This window comes from Rhinatrema bivittatum, chromosome 9 (assembly GCF_901001135.1).
Source record: "Rhinatrema bivittatum chromosome 9, aRhiBiv1.1, whole genome shotgun sequence".
Lineage (NCBI taxonomy): Eukaryota > Metazoa > Chordata > Amphibia > Gymnophiona > Rhinatrematidae > Rhinatrema > Rhinatrema bivittatum.
The window spans coordinates 41,215,182-41,242,765 of NC_042623.1; the positions used below are offsets into that span (position 1 = coordinate 41,215,182).

The 27,584-nt window shown below is 46.3% G+C and overlaps 1 protein-coding gene across 1 annotated transcript in view; it reads right to left on the reverse strand.

Annotated features, from left to right (window-relative positions):
* CCDC146 (coiled-coil domain containing 146) overlaps positions 1–27,584 on the reverse strand; it is a 393,451-nt gene that overhangs the window by 254,961 nt on the left and 110,906 nt on the right. Inside the window, exon 3 of the mRNA XM_029617030.1 lies at positions 10,580–10,662. Coding sequence (XP_029472890.1) covers positions 10,580–10,662 — 83 coding nt within the window. The remainder of the gene's footprint in view (positions 1–10,579; positions 10,663–27,584) is intronic.

Sequence of the window (27,584 nt, forward strand, 5' to 3'; positions counted from 1 at the left end):
TTGAACATCTGGTGAACTCTGTCTGTTTTCTTCCTCTATTTCCTCTTCCTCTTGACCAGGTCCTATGGACAAGGATGCTAAAAGGTCTTGGTACCTTCTAGTGAGGATGCTGTGGAGTCTTGCTTCAGAAGTATCAGTATCTGGAGCAGGGATGGAAGAGTGTTTGAATTTTCCTGATGATTTCTTTGGTGTCTTTTCTGGCACAGGTTGTCTAGTTGGTGCCAGAGTGTAAAGAGACATCGATTGTGCAGTAGCTGGAATCGATGATGTAGGCATCGAGATTGGAATCATCGATGGAATGGGTCTAGAAGTCATCGTGGTCATCGAGGTTTGAGAAAATATCAATGTCATCGATGGTTCTTGCAGTGCGAATGGGACTGTCATCGAAGAATTGTTGAACGGCATCGATGAAGTCCTCGTTGTCATCAACGTTGATGAAGTCGCTGGCATCGGCTGGAAAACCGAAAATATCGGCGATTCTGCCAGCATCGACAGGGTTGTCGGCATCGACATGATGGTTGGTATTGGCATCGACAGGGTCGTCGGCATCGACTTGGTGGTTGGCATCAACACGATGGTCGGCATCGACCCGGTGGTCGGCATCGGCGATGACCCCGGTACTTGGTGTATCAGGGCATCGGTGACTATTTGTTTGATTAATGTTGTTAAGTCCGCAATCGATGTCGGTGGTATCGATTGCTGCACCGATGTTACGGAGGCCGATGGAAGCTTCTGCTTTTTAGGGGCCGGTTCCTCCGGTGGTGGTAGCGGCGGAACGGAACGGTATCGCCGGTGCTTGTGTTTAGTACGTGGTTCTGATACCGACCTGGTCGATGACGCGGAGGGTGTTGGAGAGGAGGCATCCCCCGAACCCTCCGGAAGCTTTTTCTTTATTAAGATGGTTTTTGTGAGGCCTACCGGTGACAATCTTGTAGAAGTTGCTGGAGACGGCCTTGCTTGTATTTGGAATATTTGTGCCATTTTTTCTTGGCGGAGTTTCCTGCCTTTCACCGTCATTTCCTGGCACTGTGAACAGGCGGCGATATCGTGGTCTCCGCCGAGGCATTGAACGCATTCGACATGCGGGTCTGTTATGGACATTGTTCGGCTGCAGGCCGGGCATTTTTTGAAGCCCGAAGTCTTTTCCGTCGACATCCGTCTAGGAATTTGGTATTTTTCTTAGCGAAAAAAGGGTATTTTGTCACCAGCCGGTGACAAACGAGTGAGACCCGTAAAGGGCAAATATTTTTTGTAATTTTTATTTAGTTGTGAGGAGAACCTCACAGGGCTCCTGTGAAACCACGATGCAGTTAACAGCGCGGAAAAAAGAAGACTGAAGTGAGACCCCTGTGGCAGGGAATATCATGGCATGCCGGGCATGCTCAGTAGCCTCAGGCAGCCAGTTAAAAGCTTCGAGAAACTTGCCAGAAGTTTTTCCCGCTTAAGGGCTCCGTGAATGACGTCACCCATATGTGAGGACTAGCATCCTGCTTGTCCTGGGATAAAGATAAAAACTCATTGTGGATAACACCAGAAAGCTCTTTAACATTTTACATTTGACCAAGATGAGTAGAATAGAGGGGGCTGTTTTGGCCTTGGATGCCAATAAGGCATTTGACAGGATTCAATGGCTGCATTTATACCAGGTACTGGATAAATCTGGGTTCCCGGAGGAATTTACAAAATGGGTATGGGCCCTTTATTTGGGCCCTAAAGCTTATATTTGTCTTAATGGGTGGTTCACATCTGCTTTTCAAGTGGCTAGTGAGACTTGACAGGGGCGCCCTCTATCACCTCTTTTATTTGATCTGGCCATAGAACCTCTGGCTCTGGCCATTTGTGATCATAAAGGGATATGTGGCGTGAAGGTCGAGGGAGTTCAACACAAAATTCTCCCTATATGTGGATGATGTCCTAGTGTATCTGACATAGTTGGACAGCTCTGGCCCTGCTTTAATGCAGCTATTGCATGAATATGGAGTTTTCTCAGGTTATCAAATTAATTATATCAAGTCTGAGCTCCTTCTCTTTGGAGGTAGGTCCTATGTACCTAGAAATGAGTGGCTTTTCCGGTAGGTCCAGTGTGGGTTTACTTATTTGGGTATTCCGTTTACCACCAACTTCAGAGACTTATTATTCACCACTTCTCACTGCAGTGAAGAAGGATATTAAAGATTGGACTGGCTTGTGCATATCCTGGTCTGGGCAGATAAATCTGATTAAGATGTGTATTGTGTCTAAACTCCTGTACCTCTTTCAACATCTCACATATACGGTACCTCAGTCTCACGACTTTGGTCAACTGGGGAGTTTTGTTTGGCACAATAAAGCAGCGTGCATTAAGCTGGTGGCATTATGTAGGACTAAGTCTCAGGGTGGCATGGAGTTGCCAGATCTCCAGAGTTACTATTGGGAGCGAAACTAATCAGACCTTCATGTGTGCTTCTTAGACCACACACCGGAAACCCGGCGCTTTTGCAGGATGCTGAGTTCCCGTTAAATCCCTTTTAAAATACTTTTTTTTTATTATTACTGTGCTGCCATACTCTAATGATCAATCTACTGGGAACTGATCTGCCTTACTGCTATTGCCATAACCTTCTACCACCCGACTGCTGCTGGATACCCCAATCCTCTCCCGAAAAAGAAAAAGGTAAATTAAGAACATAAGAACATGCCATACTGGGTCAGGCCAAGGGTCCATCAAGCCCAGCATCCTGTTTCCAACAGTGGCCAATCCAGGACATAAGAACCTGGCAAGTACCCAAAAACTAAGTCTATTCCATGTTACCGTTGCTAGTAATAGCAATGGCTATTTTCTAAGTCAACTTAATTAATAGCAACAAGGTAGCGATAAGGTTGGAAGAAGTCTCTGCTGACTGCATGCAGGATGCAATGCATGGGAGCAGCTGTAGTGCAGGTCTTGCTTTCTTCTTGTCTTCCTATTTTCACTCTGTGGACAAGCAGAAATACTGCTACAGACTGGTGCCATGGACCGGAGTTTGAGAAACTAGACTTTAAAGCACGTTACAAGAAATGTAGCCTGTTTACTAAACAGCATTAATGTATGTCAGTCAATTTCATTAACACTGGATGCGTGATAAAGCGCATTAAAAGTAATATAGTTTTTTTGTATTAATGCAAATTTTTACATTTAAATTTAAATGATCTGATTACAATGTAAAATTGCGTTAATCAGCTCATTTAAATGTGAAGCAGTTTGCATTAACGCATTTGCACATGTTAATGCTGTTATGATTGGCAGTCTGCAGGCTACTCCCATGGACCGCCACCCTCACCTCCAGCTCTGGGCCCGCCATGCTACGTCCCAACATGGGGAAGCTCTTTCAGCTCGCTATGCTACATCCCGTACCGGGGATGCTTCTCCAGCCCACCATGCCACCTCCCAATGCACAGACCGCCACCAGTCATGCATGTAGCAGGATGCCACCAGCTTCTGAGCACCGTACCTCTCTCTAGGTACACACATGCGCCCCTTGCTGCAACTTACAGGGACAATGATGGGAAATCCCCCGCTGCCCCTATTGATGACGTCAGAACCAGGGCAGGTTCCAGTCACAACTTGCCTCAGGAACAGGTCCAGCTACGCTTCGTACTGCATGTTGCTTCCCAGCATCTTGTCTTCGCTACAGCCCAATCCTGCTTGCCTTCAGTTACAGTCTTGCTTGTCTTCAGTCTTGTCCTGCTTGTTTTCGTCCATGTGGCCCGCTTGTTCTTCCCCTTGCCTGCCAGCCCTGCCTATCCGTTCCTCCTGTCTTCTCTTGGACGGATATCCAGTTTGAACTTGGCCTGGATCTCGGAAATGACTGACCGCTACCTGCCTCTGACCATTGCCTGGACACTGGACACTTCTAACTGTCAACTGCCTAAGATCCGGCCTACTACAGTCCTCTCCTGTGATCAGCAGAGACACCACCTAAGTCCTGCTGGCCCCAGCACCCAAAGGCTCAACCCAAGGGGAACAAGGGCTGGAATAGGTGAAGGTCCTGACAGGTCTCTGCTTCGCCAGGGTCCACCTGCCAATGGTGGGAACCTGCAGGTCTCCTCCCTGCAGACAGAGCCAATCCTGCCTTGGCCCAAGGGTCCAAAGGTATAACAGGATGCTGAGACTATGGACTTGGCAGACTTGCCTTCACCACAGGCTTTCCCTGGCACAGCTCACAAATTACAGGAACAATAGGCTGCCTTGGAACTCCTGGGCTCAGCCGTAGACCTTCTTGCCATGTGACTGGACACCCTGATCACAACTTTTGCATTGCCTTCACCTGTAGTAGTGCTGCCACCCCCTCCAGCATCCAGTCAGCCTGTCCTGCAACTGCCAGCATCAGTCCAATATGAGGGGATCCCAAGAAATGTCAGGGTTTTCTTAACCAGTGCAGAATGCACTTTCAGTTGCAGACTTCTTTGTTCCCTGACAATTAAACAAAGACCACATAATATTCTCTCATTGCTAGAGGAAGCAGTGCTGGCCTGGGCTTCTCCCATCTGGGAATGAGGGAACCCTATCCTGCTCGATCTCCAGCAGTTTACAGAACAATTCCACTACACCTTCGAGGAACCAGGTCAGGCATCCTCGATGGCCTTGGATCTACTCCAACTTTGCCAGGGCTCTTGAACACTGGTAGAGAATGCCTTGGAATTCAGAACCCTGGTTTCCGAACTGAACTGCAGGTGAACATCTTGATTGCCATCATTTTAGAAGGCCTTTCTGGGAAGATTAAAGATGTGCTTGCTGCCCTGGAGCTTCCCACCTCGTTGGAAGCCCTCATTGACTTCACGGGCAAGATAGACCATTGCCTACAATAGAGAACCCAAGAGAAAGGCCAGGCACGCAAAAGCACCGCCTGGGCATCATCCTTCCATCCTTAGTTTACACCCTCTCCTGCCATACCCAAAACGTCTCCAGCTCCAGAAGAACCAATGCAGTTGGGTTGCTGCTGCTTGGCTCCCGAAGAGAAGCTCCGATGTAAGCAACAAGGCCTATGCATTTACTGTGCAGCTTGGGACTATCTCTTGGCCTAGTGCCCCAAGAGAATGGGAACCTATAACACCCAGGGTCCTGTGGGCAGATGACCCTAGGCCTCACTGCCCTGATTCCCTAGCCCCCTTCTCTCAGTCATGCTAAAACTGGGTCCCACACCTTTTTCCATCCAAGCCTTGATGGAGTCAGGCTCCAGAGGAAACTTCATTCTGCAAGATCCTGTCACACAACTCCAAATACCCACTGTCCAAATGACTCCACCACTAGTACATTCCTCTGTCATTGGAGTCCCTCTTCCAGGACTGGTGACTCGGTCCACCATGCACCTCACCTTATGCATTGGCTCCTCACACCCAGAGACAATCAGCTTTCATGGCATTCTCAGAGCTGTGAACCCTGTCATAATAGGCCTGCCATGGCTCAGGCCATATCAGCCACAGTTTGATTGGTCCACTTTGAAACTTGCCCACTGGTGATCTAGATGTGCAGGATCCTGTAAGATCCCTGAAGAGTTGTGTCACTCGATGATCGTGGCTTCCACCCTTCTGGGGCCTTCACCTCCCTATACAGAATATGGGAAAGTTCAGACTGCCCCGTTGTGCCTACTTGAACATTTTCAGGAACAACTGAGATCACCATCGCAAAGAGAAAAACATTTTAAAGAGCAGCTGGAGAAAGAGAGATCTGAACGGAAGGGTCTGAAGAAAGAAAAACATTCTTCTGGCGCCGATGCCCTTGGCGGCTAAGCGGGCTGTAATTTCAAAAACATCGTAAGTGGAACGCACCTCGTGTTTTCCTGCTTCCAGACTCAGTGAAGCAATGGCGGCACGGGCTTCCTGCTGTTGCTGGGGAAGGCCCTCTGCGAAATCCTGGACTCGCTTCCAGAGATTTCGATTGTACTGAGTCATATAGAGTTAGTAGGTCGCAATGTGGACAACCAGCTTGGCACCTTGGAAAATATTTCTTCCTATGGCATCTAACTCCCTATGCTCACATCCCGGAGGGGCGGAGGCATGTGTACGGGAACGCCGGGCCTTTTTTAAAGCGGACTTCATGACCCCCGACTGGTGGGGGAGCTGTCTCGTCTTATTGCAAAATAACTTTTGCTATACAGCAGCCATACAACATAAAGGCACTGGCCTTGGGTTGACCAACAGCCATTTTGAACTGCCGGAGCAGCACGGCAAGAGTGACTGGCCCTGAAAGGCTTGGACCTGCAATAGGGTAAGGTATGGGGTGGGAGGAGGTCGGTGGGACTCAAGGGGGTCAGTGAGGTCAGTTTGAAGTGCATTTGGCCAGCTGGAGCAGTGAGGGAGGAATAACTGTGATCACTCCTGCCTCTGAAAGACCTAGATTTGGGATGCATGACCGGCACGCCCACTAAGCGAACTAGGCGGTCGCCCCAAGGGCGCCAACGATTAGGGGGCAGTAAAGAGCAGCCATGCGGGGCTGTGAGCGGAGCCCATCCCACTCGCAGCCAAAAGGTTCAGAGACTCAGTGCCAGGCCGTGAGCGGAGCCCACCCACTCGCAGCTGAGAGGATCAGAGTCTCAGCACCGGAATGCAAGCAGAACCCATCTTGCTCATGGCTGAGAGGATCAAAAATTTGGTGTCAGGCCTCGAACAGAGCCCATCCTGCTTGCAGCCAGGGGAGGTTGGGGGGAAGACTTGGTGGGCCACTTGCAACAGAAATGAGAGGGGCCTGGAAATGCCCAAAGACAGAAGAGAAGAGATAGGTCGGGAAGAGCTGGGGGCAAAGCGCATACACCTACAGAAAGAAGGAGAAACCAAAAGAGCCTGTGAGCCAGAGAGCGATTGGAAGGGTGTGTGTGCATATGTGATGGTGCCTCTGTTTGTGTGTGTATATGAGACAGAGAGATGGAGCCTGTGTGAGGGAGTGAGAATGCAAAGCGTGTGTGTATAAGAAAGGGAGCCTGTGTAAAAGTGTGTGTGCCAGAGAGAGAAAGAGAGAGAGTCTGTGTGAATATGTGTGTGTGTGTGTGTGTGTGTGCATGTGACAGAGAGTGTATGAGGGAGTATATGAGAGAGAGAGATAGAGGGAAGGTGTATGTGAGTGAGAGAGAGAGCCTGTGTGTGAGAGAGAACGAACGTGTATAATTATGTGTGTGTATATGAGTGAGTAAGGAGAAAGTTTGTGCACAACAACCTCCACTCCCCAGCCAATCAGCTAATCCTTGACAATCTCAGAGCATCTGGAAATCAAAACCATACTCCCAGGTATGGTGAGTGGTTAATTTTTTATCCTTGTTAGTTTTATTTATTGGGTGTTAATATTTGATGTGTGTGCTGTTTTTCAATTTTTGTTTTGGAGATGGAAATTTTTTTTATTTTTATGAATTTTTAATTATTGGATGTTATTTCCAGATAATAGATTATTTATTTATTTATTTATTTAACAGTTTTTTATACCGACCTTCATAGTAAATAACCATATCGGATCAGTTTACAGTTTAACAAGGGAAAAACTGGAGTAACAATTCAAGAAAACGAAAGATAACAATAGGTAGGAATAAGTCAATGTTACAATCAACAGGGGGAGAGAACTTGGAAGCTTACAACAAGCTGGAAAGAAGAAAGGCCGGTAATAAAAGTATTGTTACCATAGAGTGTACGAGTTAAAAACTTAAAAACGGTGCTTTAACCTGAAAGTCTCAGAGTCCATTTTTTCGTGAAAAAGAGTGCCAGACCGGGTAGGAGTGAAGGCCAACTAGTAGTTGTCTGGTGGTTCAGGGAAGGCTTGGTGAAAGAGCCAGGTTTTAAGTCTTTTTCTGAAAGTTAAAAGGCAAGGCTCCAGTCTGAGATTTGATGGGATGCTATTCCAGATAGATGGGCCTGCTATCGAAAAAGCTCTGTCTTTGGTCGTAGCCAGGCGTGTGGCTTTAGTAGGGGGAACATTCAGAGTGCCTTTGTGAATATCTCTAGTTGGTCTGTTAGAGGAGTGGAGTTTGAATGGTATTTCCAGGTCAAGTTGAAGTTGATGATGGATGGTTTTGTGGATTAAGGTGATTGATTTGTATAGAATTCTGAAATTCACTGGAAGCCAGTGTAGGTTCCTGAGTATGGGTGAGATGTGTTCGCAGCGGCTGGTACTGGTCAACAATCTTGCTGCCGCATTTTGTATCATCTGCAGAGGTTTGGTAGTGGATTTGGGGAGACTAGAAATTAATAGAAAGACTAGTGGGGCACTCCATGAAGTTAGCATGTGACACATTTAAAACTAATCGGAGAAAGTTCTTCTTCACTCAACGCACAATTAAACTCTGGAATTTGTTGCCAGAGGACGTAGTTAGTTCAGTTAGTATAGCTGTGTTTAAAAAAGGATTGGATAAGTTCTTGGAGGAGAAGTCCATTACCTGCTATTAATTAAGTTGACATAGAAAATAGCCACTGCTATTACTAGCAACGGTAACATGAAATAGACTTAGTTTTTGGGTACTTGCCAGGTTCTTATGGCCTGGATTGGCCACTGTTGGAAACAGGATGCTGGGCTTGATGGACCCTTGGTCTGACTTAGTATGGCATGTTCTTATGTTCTTATGAAACCCAGGGTCTGTTGCACCAAGTAGATGGCATCGGCCTTTCTGTTAACTGGGGAGATGGAGATGGGGTGTTCCCACATGCGGAGGAGGAGTTCCTTAAAAATATTGTGGATCGAAACTGCCATGAATTCCTTAGGAGAGTCGATGAACTGGAGGACTTCCAGCATCTTGTGATGCACGTCCTCTTCCATAAGGAGCTGAAAGGGGATGGCTACAGCCATAGCCCTGACAAACCCCGCAAAGGATAGGTCCTCAGGTAGTGACCAATGCCCCTCCTTTGGAGAAGAGGGTTCTGAGAGGGGGTCATTGGAGTAGACTGAGAACAAGTCTGTGGAGTCATCAGTCCAGGGGTCATAGGGACCTTCTTCCTCACTTGGGCCAGGATGCTGAAGGCGAGAGCCGTGAGGGGTATCAGCCCTAGGCTCCGAGGGCTTCGGAGGCCATAAGGGCACTGATGGCACCAATGGATCCCTGGCATCAAGGGGGATTATCAGCCGTGGTAAGCCGAAGGGATCCGGCAACAGCTCAGGGAACCGTGTGCGAGGGAACATGGTACCGGCCACATCTTCCTCCACGAAGTACCCAAGAATCGAGATTGCTCCAATGGCGGGCATCATTGGCTGGTGAGGCATTGAGGGCCCCTCGGGCACTGGTTGCATCAGTAGGGTGCCAAGGAGGACGAACAGACGCTCCAGCAGAGATGCTAACATTGATGGCGGAGGCTCGGGCACAGGTATGGGGGCCAGTGGCACCAGCAGCTCAATGCCTTGCAGTGCCTTGAGGACTGCCGATTGCACCCTGTGGAAGTCCTGTGGTCCAACTCCTCCTGGAAGTCCTGGGTGGCCAGGACTGATGGAGGGGGACGAGGTGTCACCGGCTCATCCTTGGGTCCCCGAAGAGGCACAGCACCCTGCACCGGTGTCTGTGGAGAACACCTTGGGCTACCGCTTCGATGGCAACTCGATGGTCGCCGATGTCGCCTCAGAACCAGAACCTTGCCTGGACAGTGACTGGTGCCGGTGCTTACAGGACCGCTTCCAGTGCTCAGCCTGGTCTTTCCCCGACGCCGATGAAGCTGATGAGCCCAAGGTCTGGGAGAATGGAGAGGCCATCGAGGGTCGATCTCCTTCTCCCCAGTCCTTGAAAGTGCTAGCCAGGGGGGATCGCGAAGGGAAGCGGTTCAGATGACTCCCCACGATCCTTGGGTGTCAGAGATCGACGCAGGCATGGAGGACTTCGGGGTCCCGAAAAGTTTCTCCATTTTATCAAGGCGCGCCTGATGCCCTTTGTGTGTCATCTGGTCGCACAGACGGCACCCACAGACGTCGTGCGAGGCCCCCAAGCAGAAGATGCAAACCTCGTGCAGATCCGTGATGGACATGGTCCAAGGACACTGGGGGCACCGATGAAAACCGGTCGACGCCATGAAAAATATCCGGCGTGTGGTCGATGACCAACGGCACCGTGGGCTGGGAAGTCGGGAATCGACCGCAAGTTGGAAAAAAATTGACTGAAAGTCTTACCGCACTGAGGAGGCACCAACCACGAAGGGGGATCCAATGAGGACCTGGAGAAACAGTCCGAATAAATTGATGAAACATTTGAAAATTTGGAGTTCCATGGATCACGAGGCAACTGCACAGCGGGAAAAGAAGAGACTGAAGGGGGATCTTGCGTGGACGCACGGATAGTAGCAGGCTGGTCATGCTCAGTCTGTTGGCCAAAGTTTCTATAAACTTTGACAAAAGTTTTCCGTGCTGGGCTCCATCAGATAATGTCACCCACATGTGAGGGCTACCATCCTGTTTGTCCTAGGAGAAAGCACTATTTCATCTACAGAAAGCCTATGAAAATTACCCTTCATATGAGCAATAAAAACATTTCATTAACTGTGATTTCTGGCAGTGTAGATACACTTAAAATTGGCTGGTCAGTGCGACTGCTATAGCCATTCTTTGCCTTTATTCAATAAAAAGCGAGAAAACAAATATAATAACCATCGGTAACAAACATGGTACCTTTTTAATGCCTCATGTAGCAAGGTGTACTTTGCCTTTAACTCTGCTACTCTGGTTCCATGGATTTTTCCAGTAGAAAACAACTAGTGAAAAAAAGATTGGACACCACTGTAAATTAATTTCTTATTACTCTTCAATGTTTTTTAAGATTATAATAAGATTTACCTGAATATATTTCATATACAATAAACTTTACAGGTATATTTACAAGTATATTTACAACCCATCAGCTATTCTTTCTGGAGATGAAATACAACAACTCCTTTCCATGTTTACAATGCATAAATGCCTACTGATATACATGAAGTGAGTACAGGAAACTATATTTTAAAGTTGTTAACTACATCAGACTAGAAAGGACTGGCCTATAATATTCTTTCAGCTAACTCTTTTTTTTTTTTTACATATTTATTTCTTAATTTTCAAATAACAAAGATAAACATCAACATGACAAGACACAGAAACAAAGATCATATGTAGAGACCCCAGGAGGTAGCACTGGGAGCAGTAGAATGACATACCATGCATCGGACAAACAACAAAGCATAGGTATATGGATAATTATAAACTGAACAAACCTTCCCCCATACCACCCTCTGTCCTCCCCCCTCCCTTTCCCCCTCCCTCATCCCGAATGCGCTGTTCAGAGTGGTCGTTAGCATTGTCCTATGGAAGCAGAGATTCCTTGCCTTGGTCAGGAGTATGAGCATTAGTCATTAATATTTTAGAGCCATTAGGATCGTAAAGCTATGAGATGGCGTGTCTGTGATGTCTTGAGTCAGAAAGTTGTCATTGTATAATGATTGTGAGGCTGTCAGCCCTCAGCTTTGGCACTGTATATGTGCAGGTCGCAGTGGCCTGGAATGAGATGTCAAGGATCCTGACATCCGTCCTAGCAGCCAAAGTAGAAAAACAGTTAGTGCCAATAGACTGATGCTGGGCCCCTTGGAAGGAGGAAACCTAAAGGCCAAGGGCTTGAATACTTCAGGTGTTCATGATGTGCCGATATTCTCCGTAACGCCCGATCACTCAGCTAACTCTAAATCGTTGGGGTAATTTTTGTTCTATCTGTGTTTTAGTACTACCAGGTTTGATAATCAGCAGCAGTTTGATAGGGAGATCAGTAAAGTATAATATATATTTAGAGGCAGTGGTTAAGACATCTACTATATTGTCACATAGCCTCAGAGTCTTGGATCTTAAGGACCTATTTTCTAAGCTGCGATAAGAGTATAATGTGTGAAAAACAGCATTTGTCAGGTGAGAAATGCTGTTTATCATGAGCTATACCCATATTGCAGCAATATCTTGTGATATTCACGATATCATGTAATATTTTACTCCAAAAGAGAAACAGAGAACAATTCCACACTTAATATATAATCAAAAGTCTAGAAGTGCAGAAAAAGTGAGGGCCCTTACAAGTTCATTGTGTTTGAATTTTTTATTTGAAGGAAACTCCCAAGACTTTAAAATGTTCCATTCATACAATATAAGTGGTCCGCCAACACGGACACTGTGTTTCGCCGTTAAGGACCCTCACTTTTTCTGCACTTTTAGCCTTTTTGATATTTTACTCCAAAAACATGGGGGAGCAGATTTTATAAATCTGCGCACATGCGTACTTTTGTTCGCGCACCAGGCGCAAACAAGAGTACGCGGGATTTCAATAGATACACGCGTAGCCATGCGTATCCATTAAAATCCGGGGTCGGCGCGCGCATGGCTGCCCAAAATTGGCAGCCTGCATGTGCCGAGCCGCGCAGCCTGCCTCGGAGGGAACTTTCCTTCGCCCTTCCCCCACCTTCCCCTACCTAACCCACCCCCCCGGCCCTATCTAAACCTCCCCCCTACCTCTAACACGAAAGTTACGCCTGCTGGAAGCAGGCGTAACTTTGCGCGCACCAGGCCGGCTGCCGCGCTCCATGTTCCGGTCCGGGGGCTGGTCCAGGGGCCGCTGTCACGCCCCCGGAACGTCCCCGGGCCGGAACCATGCCCCCAGACACGCCCCCGAAACACAGCGTCACTCCTGACACGCCCCCCGAAACACCACGTCACTCCCGGTACGCCCCCGACACGCCCCTCCATGCAAGCCCTGGGACTTACGCGCGTCCCGGGGCTTGCGCGCGCCGCTAAGCCTATGCAAAATAGGCTTGGCGCGCGCAGGGGGGGGTTTGGGGTAGTTTTTCGGGGGGTACACGCATATCTTACGCGCATACCCCTTTGAAAATCAACCCCACCCCTATTAACATAAGCTGCTTTGCATGTGATTTGCAAGCTTAAATCTTGCAAATCGCGTGTAAAGTATCTCATGCCTAGTTAGTTCAATGCAAATGAATTAATGGGGCTTGCCAAAAAAAATGCAAGACACATTAATTCCTGAAAAGTTAGCTACAAATCAAAAGGTGTAACTAACTTTTCTGATGTTAAGACAAAATTTGAAGGGCCAGCATTGGCCCTAACCTCCCCTTCCAAAGTGTAAATATATTGTTTGGGAGTCTTGGAAGATCACCACCTGTCGAGGCGGCCCCACATTGCAGCAAGGTCCTATCTTCCTTACCAAATCTCTCCTCTTTAAACACATAGCTCACCCCAGGTTCCAAGACCTCCTCTACAAGGAGTAGTCCAGTGGTTAGAGAAGCAGGCTATGAACCAGAGAAACCAGGATTCCCTGTCCCTTGTGATCTTGGGCAAGTCATGTTATCCTCCATTGCCTCACATACAAATGTTTTTGTTTTTTTAATTTAAATTCTTTTAATATACCGATGCTCAAGACGCGGTCTTATCGTACCGGTTTACAATGAAACTAGGGGGAAAACCAATTAACAATAAGTTGAAGGTAAAAAAGTTACATCGAACAGGGGGCAAAACATGGACTTTTGAAGAAAGGAAAGATTTCAAACTAATACAACTGGAGATTACCAAAATGGTAACGAAATAGATGAAAATTAACATAAGGTTGCTGAATTCGGCTGGAGAGTTGTCTCAGGTAGATGTTAGCATAACATTTCCAGAGGAAGGAGGAGCTGGGGAGGTAATGTGTGTGTGTGTGTGTGTGTGTGGGGGGGGGGGGGTTGGTAGGAGGGGGTGGGTGAAAGTTAATATAAGTTGAAAGGGCTTCATCAGCTGTATGCTTGGGCGAACAGCCAGGTTTTCAGTTTCTTTCTGAAGGATAGATGGCATTGTTCCTGGCGAATATCAGGGGGAAGAGAATTCCAATGGAGTGGACCTGCAGTCGAAAGGGCTCATTTATGAATGGAGCTGTGGATCAGGGATTTGCTTGGGGGAGCCTGGAGACAGCCTTTGTATGCTGATCTGATCGGCCTTGTGGAGGCTTGAAGTTCCAGCGGGATAGAGAGTTGGAGTGAGGATTGTTGGTAGACCGATTTGTGGATAATAGTAAGTGTCTTGAAGAGTATTCTATATTGGATAGGAAGCCAGTGTAGGATTTTTAGGACTGGAGTGATGTGGTCCTTACGACGTGTGTTTGTAAGGATCCTAGCCGCTGCATTTTGTAGCATCTGTAGAGGTTTAGTGGAAGAGGCAGGGAGACCGAGTAGTAGTGCATTGCAGTAGTCGATTTTAGAAAATAGAATGGCTTGAAGAACTGAACGGAAATCATGGAAATGTAGTAGTGGTCTTAGTTGTTTTAGGACCTGTAGCTTGAAGAAGCATTCTTTAGTTGTTGTATTAATGAATTTTTTAAAATTCAATCTTGAGTCTAGGGTTGCTCCAAGGTCTCTCACCTGGGTTGCTAGTGGTGTGGTTGTGTTGTTGGCGGCGGGGTAATTATCACTGGGGGAGATGACGAGGAGTTCTGTTTTGGAAGTATTGAGAACCAGGTTGAGACTCGATAGAAGGCTGTTTATGGAGTGCAGGCAATTGTTCCAAAAGTTTAGTGTAGGCCTAGATTTATCAAATTGTTATACATAAAGCTGAAATATGGCACATTAGTACCTGCAAGAAAAAAGGGGCACTGTTAGGAAGGGAGAAATTACTACTTTAATATTTTCCTTTTCTTTAATAAGCACAGGTGGATTCAGAATCAGTGGGTTATGCACCTCTACTAGAAGATGGAGATGGAGAAAAGCTGACATAATGGTATATATAACCCTGCAGTGACATTAGCCCACCAGTATTCTCTGCAATATCCAACTGTGGACAAACTTACAAAACCTGATTACCAACAGATGACCACTCCAACACTCAGCCAACAGGAAAGTACTGAGCTCAGACAAAGAGTATAATAACACTAGTCTAGGGATTGGATAGACACGTACCACGCAGGAGAATAATAGCACAACCATCCTGCAGCCAAGGGTAGAAAGGTGGATCCAGATGTCCTTATTAAAGAAAAGGAAATTATCACGTAAGTAGTAATTTCTCCTTTCTTAGCATACGAACAGGTGGATCCAGAACCAGTGGGATGTACCAAAGCTACTCCCAAACACGGCGGAAGGCTGCCTGTGGTCCAATGAACACCGCAAGCACAAAGGGCGTGTCCTCCCAGGCCTGCACATCTAGGTATTAATGCCTGGAAAAGGTGTGTAAGGAGGACCACGGCGGAGCTCATCAAATGTCGACAGAAGACAACAATCTAACCTCCGCTCATGACACTGTCTGAGCCCTAGTAGAATGAGCCCTAACCTGACTAGGCAATGGCTGCTCAGCATCCACATATGCAGCTGTAACTACCTTCTTAATCCAGTGGGCTATCTTAGCCCGTGACACTGGCTCGCCCTGTTTACTCCTCCTGTGGAGAACAAACAGGTGATCCATCTTCCTGAGAGGTTTCGAAACCTCCAAATACCTCAAGATATGTCTCTTGACATCCAAGGGCTGTAACAGGCAATATTCCTCTGCATCTCTTTCCCTATCCAGAGACGGGAGGGAAAATGACTGATTCAAGTGAAAATCTGAGACCACTTTTGGCAAAAATGAAGGAATAGTACGCAGCTGTATCGCCCCTGGAGTCACCTATAGAAAGGCCTCCCGGCAAGATAAGGCCTGCAGTTGGTGAACCCTATGCACACTGAACAAATTGCCACAAGAAATATCGTTTTCAAGGTTAGTAACCTCAAGAAAATGGTACGCCTCAGTCAAAAAGTAGGGCCCGCCAAAAAATCCAAAACTAGATTAAGGGCACCAGCATCCACAAGGGGGGACAAAGATGCTGCATGAGGGAATCGATGCCCAAGGACTTTTGGTCTCTCCTGTGATTGAAGAAGCAAGGAAGCTTCACATTTATTTATTTATTTTATTTCTTTAGAAATACTTATATACCACGCCCTCCAAGGTTTGGGATGGTTTACAATAAAACATGCATAGAGTAAATATAACATACAAAGTAAAATCAAAATAAAATCATGATGAAATAAATTACATAATAAACAAAATAAATTATAGAGGAGAACAGATGTGGGGAGAGTATGCAGGGAGGCAGGAGTGAGGGTCGATGGATTAGAGGAGATGCTAGGGGAGGGAGGGAGGAAAATAAGAAGATATTAATCAGGAAAAGCTCATTTGAAAAGATGGGTTTTAATGCCTTTTTAAATTCCTTAGTTTCAGATATAAGACGAATGTGTTTGGGGAGATTATTCCAACTGATGAGGCCTGCAATGGAGAAGGATCTTTCCCGAGTGATTTGGGAGAAGGTATTAGTAGCATTTGGTTCTGTGATCTTAAAATGCGGGAGGGAGTGTATGAATGTAAGGTTGAGGAGAGCTGACAATTTTTATTATGGATTAGGTTGTAAATGATAGTAATTTGTACTGTATGCGCCAGTTAATGGGTAGCCAGTGAAGATTATGTAATACAGGGGTAATGTGGTCAGTGAGCTTGGAGCTGGAAAGAAGACGAGCAGCTGAGTTTTGGACAAGTTGCAATGGGATGATGTAGGGAGACCAGTGTAGGTGAGAATGAGGGACTGTAAGACAGTACAAAATGCATTATGTTCAAGTAGAGGTTTGATGTGTTTTAGTAAACAAATCTTATAGAATGAGGTTTTGACAACTGATTGTCTCCACTATATGTTCAGTTTTGGATCAAAATGTACACCAAGGTTCCGTGCTTTATTGGTGATGTCGATATTAATGTTGTAAAGAGTAATATGTGTTGGGATGTGGGTAAATGAGGTGTTGCCAAGAATCATGATTTCTGTTTTGGATAAATTTAGACTTAGTTTGTGATGAAATAACCAGGTTTTAATGTAAGTTAGGCACATGATAAGAATTTGTTCAGTAGAGTTCCAGTCAAGACGTGTAGAAAATAAAACCTGTATGTCATCCACATAGATATGATAGGAGACACCCAAGTTTGATAGAAGTTGGCAAAGAGGAGAGAGATATATAGTAAAAAGAGCTGCAGAGAGTGCCGATCCTTGAGGAACACCAGTTTTTAACGGAAACAATGAAGTGGTGTTATTGATTATGACAGTTTGTGTTATATTGAGAAGGTATGATTTAAACCATTGTAGGACAGTGCTGGTTAATCCAATATTTGATAAGCGTGTGAGTAAAATGTCATGGTTAATTGTGTCGAATGCAGCAGATAGATCTAAGAAAACATAAATGCAAGAGGTGACAGAGTCGAAACCACAATGTAGAATGTCTGTGCAGGAAAGAAGAAGAGTTTCAGTACTATGAGGTTGTCTAAATCCAAACTGGTATTGATCTAAGATAGAGAATTGATCCATGTATTCAGAAAGTTGTTTTAATACAGCTGATTTGATAATTTTGGCAATGAATGGTAGTGCGGAAATAGGACGGAAGCTATTGTACTCAGGCATAGTAGTATTCTGGTTTTTTGGGATAGGAGAAATCACAGTTTGTTTTAGTGAGTTAGGAAATGATCCAGTAGACAAGGAGGAGTTGACGATATTAGCGATGGGCAGGGCAATATCATCTTTCATGGATTTCAGCAGGGTTGTGGAACAAATAGAAAGTGGATAAGTGGAAGGATTCATTTTAGAGATTATCTGGATTATTTTAGTGCTGGCAATGAGTTCGAAGGAGTCCCAGTACTGAGATGATTTTGAGTCCTGACAGGTGGGTAAAGAGTTGGGAAATGTATTCACTATATTGTCAATTTTGTTTTGAAAGAAATTCTTGAATGATTCACTTAAACTGAGATTCGGGGTGGGTTTTGGATATAGAAAGTTGGAGTTGAATTGCTTGGTTAGCCTTTTAACCGTATTGAAGAGGATTTTGGGATTATTGTTAGCTTGGAAGATTTGCTTAGAGAAGTAGGCTTTTTTTTGCAGCATTGATTGAGAAGCGGTAGTGTTGCAGTCGGATACTGCAGGCGAGGTAGTGGACCCTTGGGCCGGCCCACCTAGGATGACAGGGTAGGCCGGGAGGCGGAGCCACAGGCTGGCGGTGTTCACCCGGGAACCAGGAGCCCCCCAGGAGGAGCCCGTAGGGTCCTGGAACCTTGGGACTTGGGGAATAGGCTCAATGTCCAGTGGTAGGAAAGGCTTAAGCCGGGAGTGTGGTATAGGAAGTCCAAAAGTATAAGATAGTCCGTGGACCGGCTGTACAGGCCGAGGGCCAGCTGATGACAGGGCAGCGGGCGGCAGCGGGAACTGTAACTAACCGGATGCTGAAGCAGAGTCTGTAGAAAGCTGGAACTGAAGCAGGCTGGAGACTTGAATAGAGTCTGTAGCAGGCTGTGGACTGAAGCAGGCTGTAGACTGGAATGGAGTCTGTAGCAGGCTGAGGCGAAGTCGGGAACGAACCAAGGTCAGAGGCAGGCGGCAGGCTGAAGCGAAGTCAAAGGCAGTCCAAAGGTCAAGTCAGGAACGAGGAACAGACGAAGCGCAACTCAGAACTACTAGGCAGCAGTGAACCTCGTTGCAAGGCAAGGAGAAGGAGACCGGACGCCGGTTATATTGGGCTTAGGGCGTGGCGTCATCAGCAGAGGCGGGACCAGACTTCCGGGAGCTGTGCGCACAAAGTGGGCGTCCTCGCGCGCGAGAGGCAGCGGGAAGACGGGCAAGCAATGGCGGCTGCCACGTGGAGCAGGCAGCGCCGCCGGGGTCCCAGCCACGCGGCGTTTCCAGCAGCGGAGGTAGGCACTGTTCAGACCTAGCGAAGGGGAAGTGGCAGAGACCGCAACAGTACCCCCCTCTTTATGGCCCCTCTTGAGAGGCCCCGGTTTTCCTGGGTGGTCCTGATGGAACTGCTGCAATAAGTTCTTGTCAAGGATATTGCGGCTGGGTTCCCAGGTGTTATCTTCATCACTGCAGCCCTCCAACGCCAGTAGGTATTCCCATCTACGGTTGTGGAAGCGGACGTCCAAGACCTCACGCACCTGGTAAGTTGTCCCAGGTATTGACCATGTCAGTTGTATCGTTGCTGGCGGGATTAAGAATTAAAGGAAGAAGAGTGTCCTTAAAAGATTGCGGATCAATGTGGTTTCGAGATCAAGAAAAGGTTGAGTTTCCTCACAGAGTAGTAGAAGGAACGCCAGTAGGAATGTTGCAATTAACATTACAGCGAATGAGGTGGGGGTCAGACCATGGAACTGGCATAACAGATATAGTGGAGTCAAGCGAAATATCAGATGGGTTGGTGAATATCAAGTCAAGAATATGGCCAGCATGGTGTGTGGGTGAGGGGATATGTTATTTCAAATCAAGGGCGCTGGTTACATTGATAAAGTTTGCGATAGTATTTGACAAAGGGTATTGGTCAATGTGTAAACTGAAGTTGCCTAAGACGATGATTTTCTCTGGGTGTGGTAAGGTCATAGAGAAGAATTCAATAAGGGGGGATAAGTTATGAGATAAGAGGCCAGGGGGGCAGTATAAAAGACACAGATCAAACTTATCTGAGGTTAAAAGTAATAATTCAAAGGGATTGAGGAGACTTAGGGAAGAAAAGGAAAAGGAGAGCGAGCACTTGAAGAAAATGACGAGACCACCGCCTTTCCCATAAGGGTGTGGGCAGTGGAAATAAGTGTAGTTAGTCGGGCAGAAAAGGTTAAGAAGAGAAACATCACTGTCAGATGTCCAGGATTCAGTGATACATAAGCAGTCTATGATCAATTGAGCAAATAAATCATAAATGATGGGAGCTTTTTTAGTTATGGATCTAGTGTTGATTAAGGAAATGGAGAAATAGTTTTGGGTTAGAATATGGGAGGGGAGGAAGGGAGGGTGAAGAAGGGGAATAGAAATTAAATTGGTACGTGAGAAGTCACCAGCAGGTCCATAAATGGAAGGCCTCAGTGATCCACTATGAGCTGGAATGCCTCATTTGACAACTCCCATTCTCCTGGATCCAGACTCTTACATTGTCTTTTCCCGCAATATGCAAGGCTGAGATCTCCTGAAGTTGCACTTCCACCCATTCCATATGTTGGGCTATTTTCTGCAACACTAGCTGGCTTTTGGTTCCTCCCTGCCAATTGATGTAAGCCACAGTCATCGCATTGTCCGACATTATCTGGACAGCTCTATCCTGCAATTAGTCTCCGACTCACAAGCATGCCAACCAGACAGCTCGAGCTTCTAGCTGATTGATGCTCCAGAGAGACTCTTTTGTACTCCAGCGCCCTTGCGCTGTTAGCTCCTGAAATTGAGTTCCCCAATCCTGGAGGCTTATATCTGTCGTGAGTACTAGCCAGTCTGGTGATCTTAGGGAAACCCCCTTTCTTAGATGATCCACTTGCATCCACTACTGCAGGTATAAGCAGATCTCCATCAGTAGGTGGAGCCAAATTGAATAGTCCTGAGACTATGGGTTCCAACAAGACAGCAGAGTGTGCTGAAGAGGACACATGCGTCTTTGCCGACAGCACCACCTCCAGTGTTGCTGCCATCAATCCAAGTACCTGTAGATAAAACCACACTGTTGGACATATCTTGTTTGTCAATAGATGCACCTGCGCCATCAGCGTCTGAATGCGGCCCTCTGGCAGGAACACCCTGCCTTGCTTCATGTCGAACCGAACACCGAGATACTCCAGTGACTGTGATTGAAGATTATTCTTGGCCAGGTTCACCACCCAAACTAGTTCCTGCAACAAGGAAATCACCTTGTGTGAGACCCGAAGGCTCTCTTCCAGACTCTTGGCATGAATCAGCCAATCTTCTAAGTTCGGGTGAATCAGAATCCCATATTTTCTCAACTCTGCTGCCACCACCACCATAACCTTGGAAAACGATCTGGGCACGGTAGCACTCAAAACTGATAGTGACGCCCCAAAACTGTGAAACGCAGAAATCGTTAATGCTCTAGCTGAATGGGAATATGAAGGTATGCTTTGGACAAGTCCAGAGATGTCTACGTCTATGGTTCCTGGTCACTCGTTGGATCCCATGTCTTCAGATGTCCTCATCTTCAGATGTCTTCTTCTTCAGATGTCCACATCTTCTGATGTCCCTGATGTCGTCTTCAGATGATCCTGACGTCTTTGTCTTCAGATGTTCCACCTCCAGGCACTCAATCCTTCCGGCTCCTCTCCTTGGAAGCCTTGTCCTCGGATGTCCTGGTTCCAGATTCGACTCCTAGCTTCCTGCCATCCTCTGTGCAGCTTCTAGATAACCTTCTGGTGCATTGTCCATGCCAGGTCTGAAGTTTCATCTTCTTCTGGTTGACCTGTAAGGTGCGTCGATCACGCTGGGTCACTGAAGCCTCTGTTCAGGTCAGATGCTGCTTCAAGTGTTGCCCGGATTCCTCTTCATGCTGTGTTTTAACCCTGCTGTCACCTTTCCACTCATCAAGTGTTCTCATTGATGTTCCTGATGTTCCTCTCCTTTGATGTCCTTTTTCCAAATATCCTAGCACACCCCAGCTTCTCTTCAACTATCTCAAGTTTCAGGGCCAGCCCTAGTCTTCCCAGCGGACCCTGCTTCTAGATGACCTTCTGGCACGTTTTCCACGCTGGGTCTGAAGTTTCGCCTTCTTCTGGATGACCCTCAGGTGTGTCGATCATGCTGGGTTACTGAAGTCTTCTCTGACTGGACTCTGCTTCCTGAGCTGCCCGGATCCACTCTTCTTTTTCAGCTTCAGCCTTGCCTTCTTGCCTAATGTCTTCATTTGATTATGTCTCCAAGTAACTTCGTCCGACCATGTCTTCTAGTGTCTTCATCTTGTTCCAGTATCATCGCCTGTCCTCGACCTCTGTATGTCCTGTCGCATCTTCCGTTTCCAGGCAGCAGATCCGAAAGGGCTATCGAGTGGCCGGAGGGCTACCACAGAGACCAGCATTGCATTGTGGGTCTCTTCCGGTGTGTTCAGGTCTGGCAGAGGTCAGGGCTCCTGGTCTTCATCCTGTCCGCCTGAGCTTGGACACGTCTTGCCTGCCTCGGCGCTTCCTCAGAGTTCCTCTGCAGTTGCGCTCTGGTCCAAGGGCAAACTAACCTCCCCGGAATTGGGACCGCTCTCTAGTGCTCCCGCAACAATGCTGGTGTCTCATTTCCTGGGGTTGCTGCCTCCATGCTGGTGTCTTGTTTCCTGGGGCTGCTGCATCCATACTGGTATCTTATCTTGTAGGGCTCCTGCCTCCATGCTACTGTCTCATTTCCTGGTCCTGCTGTCTCCATGCTGCGCTCTCCAGTCCTGGTCCTGCTGCTTTGGCTCTTAGGCTATCCCCTTTGAGTGCACTCTTTCAACATGGACTGTCTGAGCCTTTTTTGAACTATGCTGTCCTGGCTCTTAGGCGGTCTTTCAACATGGGCTTTCTGGGCCTTTGCTTGTCATCATATAGATGTGTTGGCATCAGCTCTAACATTAGAGCTGTACTGATGGTGCCACTTTTGCTTTCTATGTTCTTTGCTGTAATTATGAGATCCCATTGGATGTTTGTTACTGGCCCACTTTCATTGTTTTCATACAAGCTACTTTGAATTTTGACCTTGATCTTTCACTGTGCACTGCCAATGAAGTTCAGTATTAAATAGCCAAATATTTGTTAAGATTTTTATATGTACACCACAGAAATAGAGGATGAGAAATTCTCAAATTGTTCTTGTACAGTACCATGAGCCTTCTATTGCAATGACTTGAGAATATTTTCCTAATTTTTCAACCCCATGACCCTCTCCTATCTAGCCCAGTCACTGGAGTAGCAATCCTCAACTGGGGACCAGAGAAAGCAGATCTCTCCAGTACACTAGCACCCTGAACGTCATAAGGAAGTGTTGCTGTTGAGTGTTGGTTGGAATTCCCTCACTCTGCAGGGAGGGAGGGGGAGGGGGGAGAGGTGACAAAATACTGCTTCTGCCATGACCTCAGCCCTTACATCAAATCCCGCCTAGTGATGGCAAAAAAGTTGTGAAAACTATCAGTATTTCCTACAATACCAGAGTCTGCTAAAAGGTAATTACAGTAATATTTAGCAACACAAGGATGACATTCATATACATCTCAGATTACCCAGCTGCATGCTGAAAATGAACACACTGCACAGGCAATTTCTAGTGTCTTCCAGTTGTTTGATGTGCTTTCCAGAAAAATGTTTCATTAAAGCAATAGCACTTGCTTGATTTTTCAATATACTGTATCAACTTGGCTGGTTCTCATTTCCGTTGCTTAGCTGATGAATGTATTACTAGGACTCCTTTATGTTTTAATTTTTTGTCCTGTATATTTGTTTTCTTATAATTGTACACCTTTTTAGAACCCTTATTATGACCATACCACCTTTTAAAGACTTTTTCTCTAAGTTCAATATTTTGCTGTTCATGTACAGGAATCAGTGTGAAACCTGCATGGAGTTCTGATAAAAGTTGCTCTGATTTACTTAGATTCAGAATGGCTGAAGCTTTCAAAACTTAGACATTAATACTTTCTTAGGAATAATATAAAAATCTGAAAGCCTATGGACAGGGCTTCACTAATGGGAGTCCAGATTAGTTTTGGACAGAGCTGGGATCTGTATGGGGATCACTGCTCCATGTTAGAAAGAGGGCAACTTTAATCAGATGGGAGTATCTGGATGTTGCTGGGAGGGGGCTCAGGATGGCACAGTGGATCCCTCCTGTTGGAGTAATAAGGGGGTAATAAGGGGGTAATCAGATATTTTGGGGAGTATAGGACTAGATCGTGGGATCTGATGCCCTGCAGGGGTGGGGGAGCAGACTACTAACTGGATCTTTCACTTCAGGCCTCTTCACATGGAGAATTTCAAGTTGTAGACTATATGCAAAATTTTAACACCTGATTTGAGACAGGTATTACATTTTTGGCCTTAGTGGGTGCACATAAGAAATGCTCTCCAACTGTGGCAATCTGGGTTGTCTGGAATTACCTAACAAATCCCAGTCTGAAAGTCTGTTTCATGTTGTTCTCCTCAAGAATTAAGAGGGGGGGGGGGGGAAACCAGTATCTATCTGGATAATAATTATTAATGGATATGTCCTTCAGAAATTTGTCCAAATATATTTTAAACTAAGTAATACTACTAGCCTTAACCATATTTTCTGGCAACAAGTTCCAAGGCTTAATTGAACATTTAGGAGGTAGTTTTCAAAGAAGTTACATGCGTAAATGTAACATACAGTGTACTCAGAAAGTATTCAGACCCCTTCATTTTTTCCACATTATATTACATTACAGTCTTATTCTGAAATGGATAATATGCATTTTTCCCTCCTCAATGTCCCATAATGACAAAGTGAAATCAGGTTTGTAGAAATCTGCGAATAAAAAACCCCCTGAAATATCACATTTCCATAAGTATTCAGACCCTTTACTCATTTCTTTGTTGAGGCATCTTTTGCAGCGATTACAGCCTCAAGTCTTTTTGGGTATGAAGCTACAACCTTGGTACACCTGGATATGGGGATTTTCTCCCATTCTTCTCTGCAGATCCTCTCAAGCTCTGTCAGGTTGGATGGGAAGCAATGATGCACAGCTATTTTCAGGTCTCTCCAGAGGTGTTCAATTGGGTTCAAGTCCAGGCTCTGGCTGGGCTATTCAAGGATATTCACAGATTTGTTCCAAAGCCACGCCTGCTTTGTCTTGGCTGTATGCTGAGGGTTGTTGTCCTGTTGGAAGGTGAATCATCTCCCCAGTCTGAGGTCCAGAACACTCTGGAGCAGATTTTCATCAAGGATTTCTCTGTTCTTTGTTCTGTTCAACTTTCCTTCAATCATGACTAGTATCCTAATTCATGTACCTGAAAAACATCCCCAGAGCATGATGCTGCCACTACTATGCTTCACCATAGGGATGGTATTTGTTAGGAGATAAGCAGTGCTTGGTTTCCTCAGACATGACACTTGGCACTCAGGCCAAAGAGTTCAATCTTGGTTTCATCAGAACAGAGAATCTTGTCTCTCGTGTTCTGAAAGTTCTTTGTGCCTTTCGGCAAACTCAAGCGGGCTGTCATGTGCTTTTTACTTAGGAATGGCTTCCGTCTGGCCATTCTACTATAAAGCCCTAATTGGTGGAGTCATGCAGAGATGGTTGTCCTTCTAGAAGGTTCTCCCATTTCCACAGGGGAAGTCTGGAGCTTTGTCAGTGACCATCAGGTTCTTAGTCACCTCCCTAACCAATGCCCTTCTCCCCCGATTGCGCTAGGAAGAATCCTGGTGGTTCCAAAAATCTTCCATTTAAGAATGATGGAGGCCACTATGTTCTTTGGGATCTTCAATGCTGAAGCAATTTTTTGTACCCTCCCCCAGAGCAGTACCTTGACACAATCCTGTCCCAGAGGTCTACAGTCAATTCAACTTCATGGCTTTGATTTTGCTCTGACATGCACTATCAACTGTGGGACGTAATATAGAGAGGTGTCCAATAAACTGAATTTATCACAAGTGGACTCCAATCAAGTGGGAGAAACATCTCAAGGATGATAAATGGAAACAGGATGCACCCGATTTCAACTCTTTGTTATGTGGCGGGTGTTTTAGTGTGCCCATGGGCCTCAGCCTGACCCCAGATGGATCCAGGACCAAACCGAGGGTTGACGGCGTGTTCCAGCATGGCTGACGGGCTTACCCTCTGCCAGGCCTGCAAGCTCCCCAAGCCAACAACATGATGATGATGTTGGAATGTGAATGTTCCTCCGACCATTCCGAGCCCTTTCGGACCTGCCGCTTAGATCGGCATGGAGCAGCAGGCCTGGCCTGAGGATGAGGGCCGGCGGGCTTTGACACGAAGACATAACACCAAGGTCGATGCAACGGCATCGCAGACGAAGACATGACACCAAGGTAGCTGAAGACATGGCACCAAGGCTGATGCGAAGACATCACGGACCAATGGTCGATGCGATGGCATCCCCGACCAGGGTCGATGCGACGACATCAGGAGCAAGATGTTAACATGATACCAAGACTGATGCAACGACATCCAGGACGAGACGAGGAACTTGACGAAGTCCAGACGAGACGAGAAGCTGGGCGGAAGGACATTGGTACTGTCTCTCAGGGCGCCCTACACAGTCCACCCGCGGGACTAGTCGCGGACAACTCTGTCCCACTGCGCGCCCTACACAGCCCGAGGAGGCTGGTCATGGACCACGCTGAGAACGGGACGAGCGCAGGGAAGAATCCAGTCGAGGTGGGACTCCGACGATGAAGCCAGATGTCATCTGGAGCTCCACAAAGGCTGGCAGGACATAACGGCTCAGGAGCACAGGAATGAATTCCATCTATAGGCAACTCCACGCTCGGGAAAGACGTCATCCGAGAGAGCAACGGCCTGACAGGACCAAAAGGCTCAGGAGCGTTGAAGACACAGGAGCAGGACACCAAGGAATTAGAAACATCAGGAAACAGAAGATCAAGACGAGACACCAGGACACCTGGACGGGGACCTCAGGCACGAACATGACTTGACATGAAGAGATGAAATGAAGAGGAGCTCCACGAAGAAGACCTGACGGAGCTCTGGCAGGCAGGAGCCTCCAGAGTGAAGTAACTCCGATGCAAGGCAAGGCTGACTGGAAGTTGAAGTCCTTTTATAGGGCTGCAGACCGGCGACTCCCTGGGAGGAGTTTGGAAAGCCCACACCTAGCTGGCCCTATAACTAAGGAGGAGTGCAGTGGGCCGGCCCCTAGGAGAAGGGCGTGGCTCAAACCAGGAAGTCCATGCAAACACAAGCAGCCTCAGGCAGGCCCAAGAACATTGAGGCCTCCCAGGCCATGGAGCAAATCCTGAATAGTTCGTAGGTGGGACCCCGGGTTCGGCGCGGCCTCCAGGAAGAGGTAAGGAGCCTCCCGTAGCACCACTACAGGAGGGTTCATAACACTCTTAAGTGTTATAGCAAAGGGTCTGAATACTTACGTAAATAAGATATTTCAGATTTTAAAATTAATTTGCACAAATTTCTACAAACTTGATTTCACTTTGTCATTATGAGGTATTGCATGTTGACTGAGGAGGGAAAAAATGCATATTATTCATTTTAGAATAAGGCTGTAATGTAACAAAATGTGGAAAAAATTAAGGGGTAATCACTGTACTATTGTAACAATTTTCAAAAGCCTACTTAGACGTGAATAGTGCATTTACATGTGTAAAACCTATTGCCAATTCAATGGCATATATTGTAGCAATTTTCAAAAGCTCAATTACATGGGTAAAGTGCATTTACATGTGTAGAACTCAGTTTAAAGCACATAAATCCATTTGAAAATTACCCCCTAACTGAATAAATACTTTCTTATGTTTGTTTTAAATCTGTCCCTAGTCCTAGCACTATTTGACAGTATAGCACACTATTTTTTTTTTAGCATGCTGATCAACCTTAGTTTCAGTGCATAGGGCTTCTTTATTTTAATTTTTTTCCCTTCGTGCCTGATATTGAAATTTAGTCTGAAATGTGCAAACAGATTTTACAAATGTGCCAACCTCCAAACATTTTTTTTACCTTAGTTAAAGGTAAAAGGTCACTAAACATATGTCTCTATTAGAAAACTTCAAAGTGGTAAAACTGAGTTTATTCTTTTTTGTTCTCCACTAAGCTGGAACTCGTAGACATAAGATTTAATACAGGTGAACATTTATACTATTCGTCTTATTTTTGGCATCTTTCCTAGCATTCAGCTT